Source organism: Patiria miniata, unplaced genomic scaffold (genome assembly GCF_015706575.1).
Source record: "Patiria miniata isolate m_02_andy unplaced genomic scaffold, ASM1570657v1 HiC_scaffold_4, whole genome shotgun sequence".
Taxonomy (NCBI): Eukaryota; Metazoa; Echinodermata; class Asteroidea; order Valvatida; family Asterinidae; genus Patiria; species Patiria miniata.
Genome location: NW_024037071.1, coordinates 5,387,468 through 5,406,580, shown reverse-complemented (window position 1 = coordinate 5,406,580; position 19,113 = coordinate 5,387,468). Strand labels below are relative to the sequence as shown.

The 19,113-nt window shown below is 41.2% G+C and overlaps 3 protein-coding genes across 8 annotated transcripts; 1 reads left to right on the top strand and 2 right to left on the bottom strand.

Moving 5' to 3' along the window:
* Positions 1 to 991: 991 nt before the first annotated feature.
* LOC119740165 (peptidyl-prolyl cis-trans isomerase G-like) lies at positions 992 to 6,847 on the top strand. 3 transcript variants are annotated; one of them, XM_038215378.1, is made up of 10 exons: positions 992 to 1,127; positions 1,570 to 1,859; positions 2,489 to 2,573; positions 2,698 to 2,738; positions 3,138 to 4,632; positions 5,010 to 5,106; positions 5,455 to 5,576; positions 5,695 to 5,753; positions 6,025 to 6,111; positions 6,637 to 6,847. In XM_038215378.1, exons 2-10 carry the CDS (start codon positions 1,586 to 1,588, stop codon positions 6,768 to 6,770), a joined length of 2,394 nt encoding a protein of 797 aa, XP_038071306.1. In that variant the 5' UTR covers positions 992 to 1,127; positions 1,570 to 1,585; the 3' UTR covers positions 6,771 to 6,847. The 3 variants fall into 3 exon arrangements, with proteins under 3 accessions (XP_038071306.1, XP_038071307.1, XP_038071308.1); XM_038215379.1 differs by having other exon boundaries at positions 992 to 1,128; positions 1,573 to 1,859; XM_038215380.1 differs by having other exon boundaries at positions 992 to 1,145; positions 1,571 to 1,859.
* A 1,673-nt stretch (positions 6,848 to 8,520) lies between these two features.
* On the bottom strand, positions 8,521 to 13,061 carry LOC119740167. 2 transcript variants are annotated; one of them, XM_038215382.1, is made up of 10 exons: positions 12,943 to 13,061; positions 12,268 to 12,504; positions 11,835 to 12,000; positions 11,248 to 11,379; positions 10,761 to 10,888; positions 10,513 to 10,661; positions 10,251 to 10,340; positions 10,016 to 10,098; positions 9,245 to 9,402; positions 8,521 to 8,889 (listed from the first exon to the last, which is right to left on the bottom strand). In XM_038215382.1, the coding sequence occupies exons 1-10, from the start codon at positions 13,031 to 13,033 to the stop codon at positions 8,747 to 8,749; spliced, it is 1,377 nt and encodes a 458-aa protein (XP_038071310.1). In that variant the 5' UTR covers positions 13,034 to 13,061; the 3' UTR covers positions 8,521 to 8,746. The 2 variants fall into 2 exon arrangements, with proteins under 2 accessions (XP_038071310.1, XP_038071311.1); XM_038215383.1 differs by having other exon boundaries at positions 12,268 to 12,465; positions 12,943 to 13,047.
* Positions 13,062 to 13,446: 385 nt separating this feature from the next.
* Positions 13,447 to 18,706, bottom strand: LOC119740164 (transcription factor SOX-5-like). Of its 3 annotated transcripts, XM_038215377.1 has the most exons (8): positions 17,935 to 18,706; positions 17,446 to 17,593; positions 16,787 to 17,250; positions 16,079 to 16,614; positions 15,514 to 15,750; positions 15,242 to 15,415; positions 14,879 to 14,973; positions 13,447 to 14,585 (listed from the first exon to the last, which is right to left on the bottom strand). In XM_038215377.1, the coding sequence occupies exons 1-8, from the start codon at positions 18,312 to 18,314 to the stop codon at positions 13,890 to 13,892; spliced, it is 2,730 nt and encodes a 909-aa protein (XP_038071305.1). In that variant the 5' UTR covers positions 18,315 to 18,706; the 3' UTR covers positions 13,447 to 13,889. The 3 variants fall into 3 exon arrangements, with proteins under 3 accessions (XP_038071305.1, XP_038071303.1, XP_038071304.1); XM_038215375.1 differs by having other exon boundaries at positions 16,787 to 17,593; positions 17,935 to 18,705; XM_038215376.1 differs by having other exon boundaries at positions 16,079 to 16,611; positions 16,787 to 17,593; positions 17,935 to 18,705.
* Positions 18,707 to 19,113: the final 407 nt, after the last annotated feature.

Below are 19,113 nucleotides of genomic sequence, written 5' to 3'. Positions count from 1 at the left end.
TAATGGGATTCTAGAAGAACTCACATTTATGTCAACCTATCGTGAGATTTTCTTCAGACACATCGCAACCGACGTTGGGTGTACACTTTTATAAGTTACACGGCTCTTAACAATACTTTCAAAACTACAGTTCCTGAACATAAAATCTTGGGGGAAAATAAACTTTTTTTTAATTATTTTTTAAACAAGTCTTTTGTATTTGTCGTCTTGTTAGCTCTATGAAATTATGTTCACTTTCTTTTGAAAAAAAAAGAAGATAATGGCAACTTTTGAAACGTCTTAGCTTTGCACTGGTAACAATGACTGTACAAGCGACTATGATATGAATGCCTCATGTACTTTGGTCGAGTTCATATCACAAAGAAATATTAAATTGTTGGAGTAAAAGAAAAAAACTTGTTTGAACTGGTGGTGTACAGTTTCTTTTCATGTGTTTTCTGTAAAACATTCTTTTAACAACTAATATTCAGAGAGAAAAACAATGATCCAAGTGTTGCACTAAAAGGGTCGTCGATTTGGTATGCAGTGTGGGAAGGGTTAAAAATGGATGATGGATAAAAAAAATGTGTCTATGGTCATGGATTAACAGATTTTAGGGTGGTGAATTGAAGATTTGTCAAATAAAGAGTAGAAACTGGGGCGGGAGAATTATTCATTTATTTAACATGTGCCCCCCCCCCCCCTTTCAAACTAGGATTCTGAACATATCTAATCAGAGGGAAAAGGGGTTATTTTATAATAGACACGGACAAGAATATGCCTCCATTATTATCCATACGGGTGCGAACTTTCGCTGGTATGCAATGGCACCTGTAACGCATTGTATATGGGTATCTTTGGTATGGAGCAGTTACCAGTTTAAAGTTAGGGGTGTTGCTAATCGTCACCCAGACTTCGCGACAGAATTCACGTGTTTTGGCTGGTGGCACCAGACTTAATGTATGCGTTGGAATGTACCTGGTTCCCGCCCCACATCTGCACAAGAAATAATGCGCTAGTTAACCGTATATCAGTCTAGCACATTGCACATGTAGAAATGTACACGAACACATGTCAGGAAATTTACGTCTGCTCTGCCTAAAGTTTCACCATTTGGGGCTTTTCTACACTTTTTTTTATGACAAAAGCGTAAGTGGAAACCAAAGGTTTCGTGAAATTGTTCTAAATAAGTGTAATTTTATTGAAAGTATATTTGAATATAAATTTTTTGAAGAGATAAAATTAAAAGTCATGAAAGTCGAGTCGCAAAATATACGGCCGGCGCGCGCATGGCCGCGCCGGCAGGCTGGCTTGTCCAAGTCGTCCAAAATGTGTGTTTATGTAAGTTTGTAAATTTTTCGCAATTTTTGTACTTTATCTCATCCGCCATGCAAAGTTTCCAAATCATATACATGTGCAAAATTAACACAACCAAAGATAATAGCAATTTGTTACTACAAAGTTCTGCCCTCAAAATGATGAGCACCCTCTTCAAAGTTCAAATTCAATACATTCTCTGGCCTCCCTCTTATTGAGTTGTTTTACCATTATACCTTTCAAGTGATGATTGTATATCTTGGTTGTCTTACACAGGGAGTAAGAAATCATGGAGGAAGAGCCTGAAGACCTGTCATCACTGCACTACCAAATTCTCTTTCCCCCTCGCGAACCGAGTCACCAGCAGAGGGAGTATGAGTTGGAACAGCACCTGGCCCTCATGGACGAACCTGCCCGGGCTCCGGCACAAAAAGCAATGGACATGGGAGACCTCGGAAACCTGACTATTGAGCATCTTACAAGTTACGACAAAGAGGAGACACAGGAAAGATTCTTATTTATGGAAGATGAGGAGAAATGTCAAGACGACGTGCTAGATATTGGTAAATGGTCTAGTTAATCCCAATTCCTTGGCAATTTTGCCTCAAAATGTTCTCCGAATTCTTCCACAATGCAGGAATTCTTGAAAGGGGAATTGAACCTTGTGTAAATTAACAGCAGCCAGAAATAACCTGAACTTTAATCCTGCACAATTCCCTGAAGTATTCAAGTTGATTTTGGAGGATCTTGGGGGGGGGGGGGGGGGGGGGGGGGGTAGACACCACTGTGCAAAGTAACAGTCATATCGAAAAGACTGTGGCCTAGCAGGAAGAGTTTGTGTAGTCACAATCAGAGGGGCAGGGGTTCGAATCCAGCCGTTGGCATGTATTTTGGCAAGCCACATCAACACCATTTGCCTCTCTACTTGCGACCATAGCATGAAGAAATGCTCAGTTGTTAGAGATAACAGGAAAAACCCTAGATTAACATACCAGGGAAAACCCACTGAGTAAGGTGGAGATTCGAACCTCGGCCACAGGTGAAAGGCGAGGAAAGTGCCACTGTGTGTCTACCTAGTTTTCTTGTGTAAATGAAAAGTCATACAGCTCAATGCTTTATGGAAAACACTTTTCAACAATCCACCTTGCTTACTTGTGTGGGTTTCAGTGGATGGTTTTCCTTCTCTTTGCAGGCATTGAAGCCAATGACCTAGGCAGCCTACTACAGCAGTTTGAGCAGACAGAAGCTGCAGCCATGACAGACTCCATGGAGCATAGGTAGGTTGGAAACAGACCCCTATTTTCAAATTGTTCCATGATATATGATGTCACCCTAAAATGTTTGACATTGTTTACATAATGTGCCTTTGTATTTACAGTCGATTGCTTTTTTTTTTCTCAGGGAGATTCCCAAAAGCAGGTTGAAGTCAAGCAAACATCAAGGTGAATTATATTAATATGACTTATATTTATTTATTTTTCATTTCGAAAGTTGTGTTGAAAACATAATTATTGTTGGAAAATCTAATTTTAGCTACCCCGATTGATTTTTAGGTAGATTTTATTTAGAATGTCTTATTTTAAAAAAATAACTGTATCATCTCAATAACTTACAGCATGATAATCTTGATAGAACTGCTTTAATATTAAAAATCATGACAAAATGTCCACGGATATGCTGATCAGCTTGTTTGAGTTGTTGCAGAAGAATCAATAACTTCCTGTAACTTGTACACATTATGTTGTCCAATTATGTTCTGGATGCTCTGTGGGTGTGTAATTCAGTCAGAAACCTGTGCTGAAAGATTTTTAAAATTTTGAATTTGTTCTTAACTCGATCAGATGCCAAGAATCTTGCCAAGAAGATCACCCCAGTCAAGAGGAAGTCTACAATCCTCCTGGAGCCCCTAGCAATGCCTACCAAACGTCTCCGAGCTAAGGAGACCAACTTGCTGATCGCAGAACGTGAGTGCGTCAGTCTACCAGGCAGCCGAATCTCAAGTCCAGTCACAATCCAGCACCAAGGGTTATCGGAGATCTGTAGTGCAGATCAAGGCTTTGATTATCTTGTCATGGACCATGATTACTGTAGCCCGAGTGGACAGAACGTGAACCGAATCAATTCAGCATCATCTAGCCCCCTCAACGACTCCAATCGCCTCTCAGTTGAAGAGAGGAAAGCTGTTTACAAACAGAAGTATAAGATCAGAAAGAAGGGTAAAAAGCTGAGCGGCGCATCCGGAGGGAAACACTCTGAAAGTGCCAAGGAGGGAGTTCTAGATCCGGTAAATTTGATCGATAAGCTACCTGATTACATCCGCCCAATGCCTGAGGTAGCTGTGCCTGTCAAGACTAGCCAAACGGGAAAACAGACTGAAAACAAGAGCACCGAAAGAGCAGCTGATGATCCCACGGAAGAGGAAAGCGTACAAGACAAAGATAGCAAGCCATCATTCTTTGACAAGATCCCTGATTATTTCCTTGGGAAGCACATGTACCAAGAAATCAGTAAGGTGGAAGAGGAGGAAGCTCGAAAGAAGGAAGAAGAAGAAATGACAAAGTTGAAAGAGAAGGAGGAGTTGGAGAAATTACAGCAAATCAAGGACACATCCAAGGATCACAGTCATCGATATAGATCAAGACATCGCCAGCGAGATAGAGGGAGGCATCATAGAAAGACCAAAAGTAGCATCTGTGACGAAGAACAAGATCTGAACAGAGACAAGAATGTGACAACAGAAACTCTTGAATCAGATACAGGAAATACCGGTGTAATTAATGATGACAAACATTGTAATGAATATGCACAGAGCACTGCCACCGAGTTTGAAGGAATATCAAATGGTCACTCCCATTGTGAGAACAGAAAAACCAGTGGCTCAGACCGGTATTCTCGTTGTCGCTCACTTTCCTCCCTGTCTTCTCGTTCAAGGTCAAGTTCTAGGTCTTTATCCAGAGATCGTTCCTGTTCAACATCGTCGTCATGTTCATCTTACCCAAGGAGGAGATGTCGAAGAGATTCAAGAATGTCTTACACTTCTCTGTCATCGACCTCGCAATCACGCTCACGATCTCGCTCACGTTCGCGTTCCGTAATACGGCGTCGTCGGCGAAGATATTCAACCTACTCTTCATCTTCATCCTCAAGGTCCCGTTCTAGGTCACACTCAAGATCCAGACATTGGCGACCCAGGTCACACTCGAGGTCACACTCAAGGTCACACTCAAGGTCATCCTCTAGTTCAAGAAGGAGATCAAGATCAGGGTCATGTTATTCTCGATCACGCTCCCGTGAGTCAGACAGGCGACGGAGAGACAGTCACCGACGTAGGCACAGGTAAAAAATTATGGTTTGTCAATCATTATCAACCCATAAGTTATCTCACACTCTGGATGGCATCTTTAATACCATATCTGTTTTACACTTGCATTTCATGATAATTCCTATATTCGGCTTTGCCTGCTACAAGTGGCTCAGGCACCTACCGACCCAGGAAGGGTTGATGGTCAAGTGAGTAGGACATCTGTGCTGCTGTCCAGTAGGTCAAAGGTTTCCATCTTGCAACAGTTTGGTTGCGGTACTGGCTGGTTCATTAGACTTGAACCGGCCAGCCGACCCCGACAAGCTTCGCTATCATTCCAGGTTAGCATCAATCTCCATTACAAAGCAAAGCTATTTTTTAAACATTCTTGAATTGTGTTCTCATCTTTCAGCCGATCACGAAGCAGAAGAAGAATGCGAAGTGTCAGCGTGGAACGCATCCAACAGGAGAGGAGGGAGGAGAGATTAAAGGAACAGCAAGATCAGTGGGTAAGGCAGGGTACAAGCCTGTGAGTAGAGGGGTGTAAGACAAGGGTAGCAGCCTAGGTGGGTAGAGGGGTGTAAGACGAGGGTAGCAGCCTAGGGGGTAGAGGGGTGTAAGACAAAGATAACAGCCCACCTCTGGGTCAATATAAACTTTCTTAAAGCGGAATGGAATGGAAAGGACGTAGGTAGAATTTGTGGATTTTGAGGTTGTACGAGAAGCCTCAAGGCTGTCAGTATTACAGATTTACACAGTTTTGTGGGATACTTGGGGTTGAAATCTGACTTGCCTCTTGTGTTAAATTTGCTTTCTTCTGAAATCTGAATGTACGCCTTTGTTTTCTTCCTTATTAGTCCGATCGTCGAGTTGTTTACATCGGACGCATTCCATATGGGACCACACGCAACACCCTCCGGAAAAGATTTGAGAAGTTTGGGGAAATAGAACGGATAACGCTACATTTCAGAGATGTTGGGTGAGTGTTCCACACCAATAGCTAACAAATATTCAGTATTTATATCAAATTACCATGTGGATGTTAATTATTCAGATATGAATATTCATGACTGAATGGACATGTTGTTTTCCCACAGGGATAACTATGCTTTTGTGACTTTCATGTACAAGTGTGATGCCTACGCAGCTGTTGAAGGTAGGAATATGGATTTTTTCAGTTAACATAGAAACTGTTAAGATAATGTTTTTAGTCAAATGGGATGATTCTTGAAGTGGCGTCTCCTCAAAAGTGGTACATTTTCTATCAACTTCAAATCCAGTTTTCTTGATTTTGTAACTATTTTCTTCTGTTTACATTTCAACAGATATCTCACGTGATATTGTGAATTTGGTATCGGCGAGGGAGCATTTTATATACTCGATTCAATATTGGTGATTGATTCTTATTATTGTTTCTACTTATAAAGGGGCAAATAAAGATTACAATGAACCAGAATATGATATCTGCTTCGGTGGTCGTCGACATTTCTGCAGAACAAATTATGAAGACCTTGGTGAGTAGACTCAGGGACCTAATCGGCTGGCAGCCATTCAGAACCAAGGATCAGTTTTCCTTGTTTCATGCTCTATTACCTGTTTTCTGATTGGACTATAATTAATGCATAATTCATAAGGTTGTGATGCGTAAGCATGCTGATTATGGCAGCCAATCAGAACCAAGGATCAGTTTTCCTTGTTTCATGCTCTATTACCTGTTTTCTGATTGGGCTATAATTAATGCATAATTCATAAGGTTGTGATGCGTAAGCATGCTGATTATGGCAGCCAATCAGAACCAAGGATCAGTTTTCCTTGTTTCATGCTCTATTACCTTTTTTTCTGATTGGACTATAATTAATGCATAATTCATAAGGTTATGACAGGTAAGCATGCTGATTATGGCAGCCAATCAGAACCAAGGATCAGTTTTCCTTGTTTCATGCTCTATTACCTTTTTTCTGATTGGACTATAATTAATGCATAATTCATAAGGTTATGACAGGTAAGCATGCTGATTGGCTTTTACATTTTGTTCCCAGATTCAATGGGGCAAGAAGAGCTAGCACTGGACATTGGTTACGAGCAAGAACCAGCTTCCATCCAAGGCGAAAATAAAATGGAAACCGATTTTGATCGCCTACTGCGGGAAGCCATGAAGAAAAGTAAGAGGTGACCGTTAGCGTGGAGGTGTGGCATGAGGTTGGCAAGGGGTGTGGTAAGATGGGCTTGGCAGTGGGGTACGGCAAGGGGGGCTGTGGCAAGGGGGGTGCGGCAAGGGGGGTGCGGCAAGTGGGGTGTGGTAAGATGGGCTTGGCAAGTGGGGGTGCGGCAAGGGGGGTGCGGCAAGTGGGGGTGGGGTAAGATGGACTTGGCAAGGGCGGTGCGGCATGGGGTGTGCAGCAAGGGGCGTGGCATGGTATGTGGATAGAGGGCAGTTCTTAGACTCCAACATCTCATATTCTTTTAAAATTGTTGCTGATGGATTATGATTTGCACTCTGTCATGTTTTTCTGGGGGAAAAATTGATATTAAATAAAAACTCACTGAGTAAGATTAAAAATGTATAATCATGGTGAAAACGAACAAAAAGTTTGTGTTTCAAATTTGTTAGTTTGAATATTCTTTAAAAAGTGCAAGTGAAGATAAAATAGGATATTATTTTGTTGGTTTTGATTTTGAAAAAGTTTAAATTTACATTTTTCTTTTCAATGACATCATGCATTTTAATTGGATTTTTTTTTACTTTGAGAGCTTTTCCTTTATTTAAAGCATGTGATCAGCACCCAAATAATCTTAATTATACTTTTGAAAAGACTGCAAAATGTAAGCTGTGAAATAGTTATTTAAGATTTGCGAACAAACAAAATCTTAGCTTTGTGTTCATCTTTCTTTTAAATAAGTACATGCATAGCTCATACAAGGCTGTGACCAGATAGTCATCTCGCACCTTTATTCAAAAATCAGATTCCTAAAATGTATTTAAAGCTATGTAAAAATACACATAGTGACTGTCAAATTCTGTAAATTGTAGAAAATAAGTTTCATATGGGATTTTATTTTTCTGATTTTTCTTTCTCTCAAATGACAGGAACATTATTTGGTTTATATTTGTATAATTCCATGTGTAGTGAAACACTGCATTTTTCTTTAAATTGTTTTGTTCCATATTGTGTTCCATATTTTACGCATGGATCACTGTATTTGTATCAGCTAGGATGGCCATGAACTTTCTTAAACTAAATGATAGGTGAAGTTGCAAAAGAACCCTCAAATTTACTTTTGATGTGTTTTGGACTCTATTATTGCAAATTTAATCATGAATAGCTTGCAGAATGAAGAGTCATAAAACCAATATATATGTATTCACATCAATAAATCTTTGATTCATTTTTTTTTTCCAATCTGGATTTTAATAAACATCAATGATGTTTTCTTTGAACTTTTAGACAAACATATATATGCGCTTAGTAAAGCAAAAGAATACTATTTACAACATATTCGTGGGCAAATAACTCTCGATTTGCATGTTAAATGATTGCCTTCCTTTCTAGAGATTGTAGAAACTATCGCTTTTAGAAGATTATCAGCAAATTATTTGAAGAATTGAATTAAATTTTCAGTTTACTTTTACATTGTTTATTTTTTGCTACGTTATTTTGATTATGGATTGAGAAGTAGGCCTATGCAAAGAATTGTAGACTTAACAAAATCCCTAAATTATGTCCAGCCTAAACAAAATTTTAACAAAATGATATTATCCTTGAATATTACTGGTAGCTTTCTGATACTTTAAGCTTCTCGTGTGTATCGATGAGACGGTTTAATACGATAAAGATGGCATTAATTAGTTCATTACATTGTTATAAAATGAAGGAACACATTACCATAATATGAAGGAACACATTACCCATACAAAAACAGTATGCACTTTTTCCCTACTTTAATTTGCTTTCAAATAAATACAGTACTTTGAAAACCTGCCTGAAAGAAATTTAAAACAAAATTCCGTCATTTTCTGATCAGTGTTTTTATCCATGGAACTAAATTGTTACATTTGAAAAGTCGTGTGGTTCCAAATCTCCATCTTATAATGGTTCCAAATTTGTAATTCACATGAGCTGTAGGGAGATGGGCGGGTCACTCTCGCATCTAGTGATGTCTTGCGTGTGGAGTGTTGTAGAAGCGCAAGCAGGCGCACAGTCCCCTCCAGCACCCTACAGAGGATGCGTTCTGCTGTTTATCGTCCGCATCGGCCCACGGATTGATGCTTGAATAAGATGTTGATGTTGTCACTGCAAGATCAAAGGAGATGGGACTCGTCATCCAAAACTGTCACCAACTTGATTTGTCCAAATTAAAATTATGCCTCGACGACTTAACTAGTAAGGTTTTGGATTTCAATAGCATAAAAACAATGTTCCAGCGGCCTGCCCTATGTCACATGTGCTTCCAACCCTTTCACAAAATAAACCTTGTAAAGGAAATGCAGCTGTAGCAAAGCATCGTGGGTAATTCACTTGCCATAATTCACGTGCATGCTAGGGATCCCGGGTCACTAGCTATATAAACAAGGGAGGGCAACGAAATTTGAAGTCGCCAGCGACTCTGGGTGGGGCAGCTAGCAGGGACATGCATACATGTATTTACCTTTGAGTTGTGTGGGGACCTCAATCTTGCGACGTTGTCGTTTGTTGGGTACCACGCCCGGTGTGGACATACCAGAGGGTTGGGGAAAGTCACCGTCTCTGCAGAGAGCTGTACTCATCAGACAGTTTGTCTCCGGTGACAGAGAAAAATCTGACAACCTGATGAGAAGCATTCAAAAGAAATCAAGCCATAATGTTGTAATCTTAAAGGCCAAATTAAAAACTATAAACCAGTGTGCGTTTGCAATATAATTTTGTCTCTTTATTAGTTGCCAACAAAATTGTCGCTATATGCAAGTTCAACATCTAATAGAAAGGGCGATGGCTCCTTTTGACACAAAGTATCAGCAAAAGAGTCCAGAAAATGTAAGAATGTATGCCATCTTGGGGAATAGTCTGTCTCTTTCCTTAAGAAAAGAAATCCTGGACGAGAAACCATTTTTTTTTTACCTTGGCCTAAGCAGTGTGCATCATTATCAAGTGAAATTATATTCTCAAGATTTTATTAAAAATTACAAACTGCTCAGTTTCTGCAATCGACTTTGCAGGCTGCCCTATCGTATTTCAAAAATTCCCTCTGTGTACCGTAATTAACCTGATTTAATTGCTTTCCATTTTCACATATTGAATATTGTTTTGTAATAAATATGCTCGTTAATTTCTTAAGTTGTTTTCAATTGAGAAATGACAGCTCAATACCATAGAGTTTTTGTCACTTTGGTAGTTTTTATCAACTCATGATTTTGATGAAAACATAGGCCTAGCAACTTACCCAAAGTCTGCTTCATCAAATGTTGAGGGTTGGTTGAGAAGTTCATCTGTTTGTGATCCGATGCTTATAGACTCCATAGAAGGCTAACAAATATAAAATATAAACCATAGATCTCATTCTTTAATAACTTGGAATTGTGACCAAAATTACTTTGAAGGGACGAAGAAAGGATAAAACAGATTATTATAAGATGATACTTCACCAGCTCTTGAGAATTTTTGTTGTTTGTCCATACCGTACAAGCTTTGGTACTGAAGCCTCGAGTCCCAGCTACATCTTCAAGAATCTCAACTTTCTTCTTCAAGTAGGCTACTTCGGCCGACAGCTGCCAGAGAATTGAAATTATCAACACCATTTAGAAACACAACTCCAGAAATGTATCAAACTTATCATTAATGGTGTGTCAGAATTTATTTCTTAAATCATTATCCAGCGATTCGACATTTTAAGATCAAGTGTTTTTTTTAAGCATTTACCAATAAGTCTTTGGTGTTTACCTTTGTATTTTCAAATACCAGAAGGCTGCCGGACAGTGCTTTTTCCATGAACAGCTCGGGAGCAGATAGGTTCTCGGAGCGACTGGAAGCAAGACTAGCCTGGGCGATCTTACAGAGGCGTTCTCTGATCTCTTCCGATAATGTTGCACCTGTGATTCAAATTGAAATACACATGTTTGAAATGGGCGGAGAGTTGTGTATACGTTTGTAATAGTAGACTTGCCTCAAGGTGGTTTCAGTTACCGTACCTTTTTGGGGCTGACTAGAATCCTGCAGTTTTGCCTCCACGAACGCCTTGAGATGCTGCAAACGATGATGCAGATCCTTAGTAACGGCAGCGTCTTCTTCCAATACAGGGCGCTCTTTCTCAGCAGGGCTGAAAAATGAAGTGAGAAATTCCGTAAGTAGAATTCGAATTTCAGTTACCGTTATGAAATTCGTTGCAATTAGTCTTGAGTTGAACGGGGCGCAGGAAGCGCTTACCGTGTACAGAACCACGCCAGTTGCAATAATTGACAGATTTGTTAGGCCCCGCCCCACGAGGATTTGACCAATCAAGGCCGTGACTGCCCCACCATGAATGCCCTTCAAATATAAAATCTTATGCCCAAGAGTGGGCGGGGCTTATAGCCATATCTATAGTGAACGCTCGCGCACATTTTGGTAATCCTATTGGTCAAAAGATTATAGCGCGTGCTACACCTGCCCATGCATGAGCGTAAATGCACCTCCTACCTCGATATTCCGCTGTCAAATGTCATACAGAGAGGTCGGTCAGTGATGGTACAGTCTGCTGCGCCCTGTTGACTGACCAGGTCAGCTCGTGGTCTGGGTACTGGCTGGCTGTTAGAGCCATGATCCATAGATCTGCAAAATTCCAGAGATGTCATTTGAAATAGGAGAAGATATGTCCATTAGTGTTCATCACGTAAAGACCAACCGAGTAGTGTCTCCAGTTCGAAGGAGGAGACGCTTGCGCTGCTAAAATGGCTTGCCCATGGACGAAAACCAGCCAGCGGCTGGATTTGAACTCTCTGATCATGAGTCAAAACCCAACCCACAAGTCCAGCTCCGATGAAGGCCCAGCGGGGCCAAAAATTCAGCCAGAATAACTCCCGGTGAGCACTGCTTTAACTTTTGTTTTCATCATTTTTAGTAAAATAATTAGTACGTTATTATACAATTTGGTTTGATGACAAGTTTATGGATGAAATCGAATTGATGTTGAAAGAGGCGACGATATTACTTTTGAAGACTCAAATTTGAAGACTGATAGAGAGAAATAAGACGATGTTTAGAATATCCCGAATCCGCCGGTATACCTTTGAGCGTCGGAAACCGTAGCCTTGGCCTCGATCGGGTTCCAGACTGATGCGCTATCCTGAGCTATCCCTTTAGTATCTCGATTTATCTCCACTACAGTGTCTGCTTTCTTCAAGCGCTCGATCACCGTCTTCTCAAGATCTGTCAGGAAGGTTGATGGTGGGCCTGAAACAGGGAACAGCAACAGTGGCATTTGCGGCAAAGCTACGACACTACCAGGTATATAAAAAAAACTCAATGTGCATTGTAAGTCCACGCCCTAGCCCCGCCACATAACCCCGCCCCCATGACACTCCCCCTGAAACTGGTTAAGATTTGAACATTCTTCTTTGAATTTAACGTATTGGAATATTGGAAACGGACAAAATCCATGAAGAGAAAATTCCTACATTATCTCTTGAAGTACAGTGTTTTACAGTGTTAGCATTATACCTTTGTAATCGTCACGTTCTATAGATAGGTGCATCAGGGAAGTTATATCAGCCAGGAGCACGCTCATTGGTTGGTTGACATTACGTGACACCGTGGGGTCCGCCTCTAATGACTGGGTGGGGAAGATGGTGGCGGGCGTGGTTTGCTGTGGTCTGGCGGGGGTTGTTTGTCCTTCCATTGCGCTCAGTGGAGGTATTACCGTGTGGAGTGTAATCGGTCTAAAGTACGTTGTCGGATCTAGGAGGAGACAATGAAAGTGATATGAAGCCTCCTTAGACTACCCTGCTTGAAGCACCCCTATCCATCCCCAACACAATCTGTCAAAATTGATGATGATGGATGTCTCAATGAGGTTTGATTAAGGAAGTCAACCCCTCCCATCTGATTTCTAGATCCCCTCCCTGCACCCCTCCCTGGCCCTCCCCATTTCAGGCCTGCCACTTTTCCCAGCTCCCTAGCTGTTCCTTCGACATCTTGTCTGTAATAACCATTTTACTCTCAGCGACGCTGCGTAATGCAGTAAGAGGTAATGAAATTTAAATCGGAATACTGAACTTGTAGTGGTTGGGTTTTTGTATACATGTACTGTGATGTTCAATAAATGACGATTAAGACTATCATTAACACCTGCCTCATTCAAACTAGTAAATTGATGAAACAAAAGCATGATTTTACCTTCTGAATGCAGATTCAAAGTTGTCGTTTTAGAGGATCGTGTTGTCGCTGCAAGCCACGCGTTGATGAGATGTATGAGGGCACGCAACATTACTGTACAGCTGTCAAACTGCAATAATTTGCACCATAAGTACCAGCGATCGGACCTATTCAGTCGATTTGTAAGAAGCCCAATTCCTAATTTAAATAATCATTGTTGGAAATCGCGTCTGTGGTTCTCAATTATTTGACTGTCTCAAAGAGGGAGTTTTCTCCAGTGGAAGAAAAACAATCTTGATTCTTGTCTAGACGGAGTCGTGCGTCTTGCCTGCAGTGATGGTGTGGGAAAAGCTCAACTGAACTTCTGTGTTTTGCCCGTCGATTCAATAAGTGGAAAAATCATTGCAGGTAGTCTTAACCATTTATAGATGCACGAATTGAAATGTTCAAATAATGGTGTTTTTTTTGTGAATTCGAAGTCTGTGATATTTAAGTCGTTCGACTAAAAACGGACAATGACATTAATAATTCTTTGGAAAATGATTTGTCTTTTTTTGTTCTTTTGACGAAGGTTTACAAAAGAATATTGATTACCAGTATAACAACAGATAAATATTACAGAGAACTCATGGAACAAGTAAATAGTAACACCCATTTAATACATTAATGATAAACTTCAAAATTGCTAATCAGTTTTGTCAGAACATTGGGCCTATGGAGAATTTTAACCTAATATTTACATTAAATTTAACTTCAATTATATTTTCAATCTTCTGTGTATTCATTGTTGCTAAATTAGCATAACAAAGAATACATTCGGAGACACCTGCAACGCAGGAGGTGTAGACCTAAGCTATACCTTTATGCCGTACATAATATTATGCGAAGATCCATAAAAATTCGTGGTTAAGAACAGGATGGTAAATTAAAACAATTCATTGGATTGTCATAACTCAAACGGGTTTAGTTTATGTTACAACGTCAATCAGTTCATCTTTGCCTTCACCAATGTCGTCCTCAGGCCTGTTTTCCTGAATGGTCGGTGGGGGCGTCTGGCGACGATCTTGCTTCTTCGTGCAGGAGTTGATGTCGGACAGGAATCGCTCAAACAGCTGCGCATCGATTGTGCGACGCTCATTGGCGGAATACTGATCTTCAGGTATGTGTAGATTCAGGGATCGCTCATCGTCATCTAAATCGCCATCCTGAAATGACTGGGATGATCCTGCATCTGACCCTGAATCCGGCCCCGAATCTGACCCCGGGTTCGCTGATGAATCCCCGTGACCTTTCTGTCCGGACTCAGTAACAGGGGCGTGAACTGTCGCCTGGACATTGCCTGCCTGTGCGGGCGCTGTATACCTTGTAGGCAATACAGTTCCTTTAATAATCTGCACGTTGGGATGCACCATCATGGGAACATCATTGATAAGCACAGCGGCTGTGTCTGTCCCTTGCCCCTGGCCTGGGAGAACATTCTGCTTCCCATTTTGAACACCGAGCCGGAGAAGTGCGCCACCATCGGCTGAGGAAGACGGGACTCCCATTGGCCGTGCAATTTGACCGACGGCTGTTTGACCAAATACTGTTGGATGACAGGACGGTCGAGATGCTTTGATGGCTGATGGGGGTTGGGGTGCTCCTATGGGCTCTATCACGTAGTGCTGGAGGAGATGGTCAAAGAAAGATGTAATTGCTATCAGGGATCTCTAGAATCGGTAAGTATTCACGTAAAACTAAATAATTAGAAAAAAATTCAGCAATAATATTCAAACAATTCAAATTGTTTGTGTTTTTTGTTAGATTGACATGTTTACGCTTAAAATGAAAGTAGAATAGTAATAAGACTGAACATGGCAAACCAAATATTGAATTACTGAAACAGGTACGCGAAATGAATATTGTTGTATTCGTACAGTTACCGTAATACGCCAAAAAGTACCCTGACTACACAAACCTGCTTGGTTGTATAACTGGTGTTCTTGACAGGTAACTGAATGGTGCTTGTGTTGATACCGGGTACCAGTTGTGCACGTGACCCTGCCTGGAACCCTTTAGTTTCAAAACGATTACAAATTAGCGATTAATATTAATATTGCATATCATTGAAAACTGGGCGTGTTTTGACATAGAAACAAAACATATGTGATTTGTTTTTGTAAAATTGAGTGTCGTCAAAGAAAATTGCCGCAGCGAGTACGTACCGGTATATAGCCTATATTGATAACGAAAAGTAACTACACAAACCAACATGATCAGAAACATTCATGATACAGACAAACAAAAACAAACCGACGGACCAACACATTCATTTATTTACCCCCTGATTCGTTCTGTGGGATGACGTAACGAGGCTGCGACCCAAATGTGAAGTACGAGGTTGAGTTCGAATTGAGTTTACACTTGGGAAGAATAGCGGCTTGGTCTATGCCACTGGGAGCGAGGGTGTAACCCTCGCGTCTTCGTTTTGGCGGGCGGGGGCTGTATACCCAACCTAGAAACAGACAAAGAAAAAATATTGTTAAATGAACACTTTGAGCAAACATTTGGCGCCAATGCTTTTGCATACATTAATGACGTCATCAGACATACCCGGATTTTCCTGCCTGTGCAGTTTCTTCAGTTTCTCAGCTTCATCGTAGAATGGTTGCTTTTGTTCCAACGTCAGTGCGTTCCATGATTGGCCAAGCTGGATGCTGATGTCAGCGTTATTGGCGTGTGGGTTTTGGTGGGCTAGGCGCGCTCTGTGGATACGAGCCCAGACCATGAAGGCGTTCATTGGTCGCTTGACGTGGTTGGCTTGACGATTGCGCTTCTTCTTGGGTAAACCTGGAAAAACAATAATGGCGGCATTTTAGTTGACCATCATCTGGTCACAGCTAACAGGGGATGGGCAATGACGAAGGAATGCCAGTTCATTAAAATAGCTTTTGACTTAAGACTTGTGATGAATGTGTGATGGAGTTGTGGGTACATGTACTCAGTATGAGAACTTGTCAGGACTTGTTGATGGACACTACTAAAATACTAACACAAATGTCAATATGGATACCCATACGAGTCTACCGAGGCAGTGACTGGGAAACCGACAAGTAATGAAAAACCAAAGAATGTTGCTTCTCATTGTAGATTATAACGTGTAAGATAACAGACTTACTGTGAGAGTTGGGAGCAGGCATGGCATCGGCGTCGGTAGATTTCACTCTGACGTCATCAGCACAGATACCAGACGGCGTGGGGGCTTGGGGCTTGTCTGCCACCGTAGAGGGCGTCATGGCGTCGGGAAGGGTGCAGCCCATGGGCGTGGCATAGGAACCACCCCCGAAGGCATTGGAGCAGTTTTCGTTGATTTGGAGCTGAGGACCCTCGAACTCAGACTGATCGGGGTTTGGCAAGGCCTTAGAGGGCGCTATTTCTCCAGCTGGTTGCATGGATTGCAGATTCTCGGGTATGTACACGGTCAGCTCTGTGTACAATTTCTTTGTGTCGGTCGTGTCGGCCTCACCAGGGACGGGAGACGGGTCAACTGTATTTTCAGGAGTTGAGGGCGGGAGGAATGGCGGCACTAGCTCCGATGGTTGTTTGGGGTTTTCATTCAATAGTGTGGGACCGATGCTGGATGTAGACGATGTGTCGTTGGTAGTTACAAAACGGACTTCTGTTGAGTCAGTTACACTTGTCACCTGTTGGCTGCTGAATGTCATAAAATAAATAGACCTGTTTTGAATATATCTGCTTTAACATGTCTGTCTAGAAAAAGGCAAAAAGTCACAGTTCAAAAAAAAATGCAGAAAAGGACAAGGTTGGAAAATAAGAAAATTGGAATACCGGGGAACAGAGAAATTACTGTAACAACTTTACTAACCTGGGATGGGAACCCAAACTTGGAATCGTGTCGACGGGATGCCCTGTGGTACGAGGATGAAGCTGGTGGGAGGTTGTGACTGGATGCTGCTGTGTCGGTGATAGCCTGGCAACCATACGAGATTCCTCTTCAGTAGTTGATAGCTTGGAAACCTTTCGAGATTCCTCTTCAGTAGCTGGTAGCTTGGAGACCTTTCGAGATTCCTCTTCAGTATTTGATAGCTTGGAGACCATAGGAGCTTCATCTTCAGTAGTTGATAGCTTGGAGACCATACGAGATTCATCTTCAGTAGCTGGTAGCTTGGAGATTATACGAGATTCCTCTTCAGCAGTTGATAGCTTGGAGACCATATGAGATTCCTCTTCAGTAGCTGGTAGCTTGGAGACCATACGAGATTCCTCTTCAGTAGTTGATAGCTTGGAGACCATACGAGATTCCTCTTCAGTAGTTGATAGCTTGGAGACCTTTCGAGATTCCTCTTCAGTAGTTGATAGCTTGGAGACCATATGAGATTCCTCTTCAGTAGTTGACAGCTTGGAGACCATACGAGCTTCATCTTCAGTAGTTGATAGCTTTGAGACCATACGAGATTCCTCTTCAGTAGTTGATAGCTTGGAGACCATACAAGACTCACCTTCAGCAGTTGATAGCTTGGAGACCATATGAGATTCATCCTCAGTTGTTGACTCTATTTCGAAGCATTTGTAGAGTTTCTCCCCGATTTTACAAGTGATGCTTGGAGTAGTTGTATTTACTGATGACGTCTTCGTCACTTTGCCGGTTTGAGACTCACTTTCAATAGATGGTCTATTAGTATTAGAAAAGAAAGAGGTTTTGTGAAAACGGGCCGCCTCTCTAGGACAACCTACCTCGTGTACCGTGGTATAGTTACTAGTAGTGAGTATTCTAGATAAACTTGGTAAATTCTTACAACCATATTGGGCTTCAAGGCTTGTTTTCACGGAAGAGTTTTGATTTGAATATTCACACGAAATGCAATTCGCAAACTGTGCTCTTGTATTTATTCCACCATTGATTTACAGTTTGGACCTAGGCCTACTCATGTTAAAATAAATTAAGACACTTTTTTTTATAAATTGGTGAAGTTATTATTGTCATAGGCTGATGAATCACAAATCAAATCCTACCGGTTAAGAATGATGGCTCCGGTCGATGCCGCATTTTTGACGGTTGAGGCTGGAAGCAAGTAGAACATCTGACCTGAACTGATCGGGGTGATGTTACCGATACTAGAATTCGGTTTACTGGCAACTGTTGTCGGCAGAACAACCTTCAAGTTGTTGGGATGGTTTTGGAGCGCTGGTTGTGTCACCGTAGATCTCCTCTGTGCCTCTGATTTGCCGTCGTTTCTACTGTCGTTGCTTGTGTCACTCAAAAAACCTGTAAAGTTTTCCTGCGGAAACGTGTCTGCTGCACCGATGTCTGTAGTACAGGCTGCCGAACTGGTACTTCTTGGAAACTTACTGTTTCCGTTTGAGGTGCACGTCGACGTAACAGTGGAAATCATTTTGTCACCTCAGTTGAACAAAAAACTGCAATTGCAGTAAAATTGCATCAAATTTTGAAAGAATGGCAATCTCTAATCAGTGAGCGTCATGGATAAAATTCAAATGTATATTATTGCATCATAATTATTAGAAAGTAAACAATGGAACAATGCAATGCGTATTCAACAGCCACACACGAACAGCGTTTGGCATCACGCGCGCGTATTAAAATGTGCGTATAATGTGGCGTGCATGCGTGCAAAAAGCACATACGCGCAAAAGTACAAAATATATCGATCAACACGTGGACAGAGTTAGAATGAAATAAACTTGGGTTTATCTCACAAGAATTATCTCACTTTTGCAGCCGTTTTAAAACTTCAGTTTTTTTCATTTCTTCAAACAAATATTTCGGGTGCAGCTTTTGTCAAAGCGGTATATAGGAGCCTCTCTTTTGTTTTGTCATACAAAACTCTCTGAAACAACAAAAATCTTAAGTAGGGTGCATAACAATTTTGAATTTTAGCTCAGTAACTACTATAGTCATGTTTACATTTTGGGAAAACAGAGCATGCGCATTGTTTTTGTAAGGTCTTGTTATTGGGTTACGTTGCCAACGCACGTAAAAGTGTGCCGGCGGGCACACTTTTGAAAAACCAACTTCAGTGTGTTTGTTTTCTTTCCTTCGAAACAATTTTGGCGGAATTATTTTACTCGGTATATTATGGGACCAGCCATGCATTGACCCGTGCAAGGTTTTTTTCTCATTAAATCAGTAGGCAAGTTTCCGGGTTATAGTTATTACCAATGTTCATATTA

Bases quoted from the DNA above. Each gene is read 5' to 3' on its own strand.
- LOC119740165 (XM_038215378.1), top strand. From the start codon at position 1,586: ATGGAGGAAGAGCCTGAAGACCTGTCATCACTGCACTACCAAATTCTC. The intron at 5,107-5,454 runs GTAAGGCAGGGT...CTTCCTTATTAG, and splicing joins AGGAACAGCAAGATCAGTGG to TCCGATCGTCGAGTTGTTTA. The intron at 5,577-5,694 runs GTGAGTGTTCCA...GTTTTCCCACAG, and splicing joins CTACATTTCAGAGATGTTGG to GGATAACTATGCTTTTGTGA.
- LOC119740167 (XM_038215382.1), bottom strand. From the start codon at position 13,033: ATGTTGCGTGCCCTCATACATCTCATCAACGCGTGGCTTGCAGCGACA. The intron at 10,889-11,247 runs GTAGGAGGTGCA...TTCATTTTTCAG, and splicing joins TTTGACAGCGGAATATCGAG to CCCTGCTGAGAAAGAGCGCC. The intron at 8,890-9,244 runs GTAAATACATGT...TTGATCTTGCAG, and splicing joins GGTCCCCACACAACTCAAAG to TGACAACATCAACATCTTAT.
- LOC119740164 (XM_038215375.1), bottom strand. From the start codon at position 18,314: ATGATTTCCACTGTTACGTCGACGTGCACCTCAAACGGAAACAGTAAG. The intron at 15,416-15,513 runs GTATGTCTGATG...GTCTGTTTCTAG, and splicing joins GCACAGGCAGGAAAATCCGG to GTTGGGTATACAGCCCCCGC. The intron at 14,974-15,241 runs GTAAATAAATGA...TTGAAACTAAAG, and splicing joins CCCACAGAACGAATCAGGGG to GGTTCCAGGCAGGGTCACGT.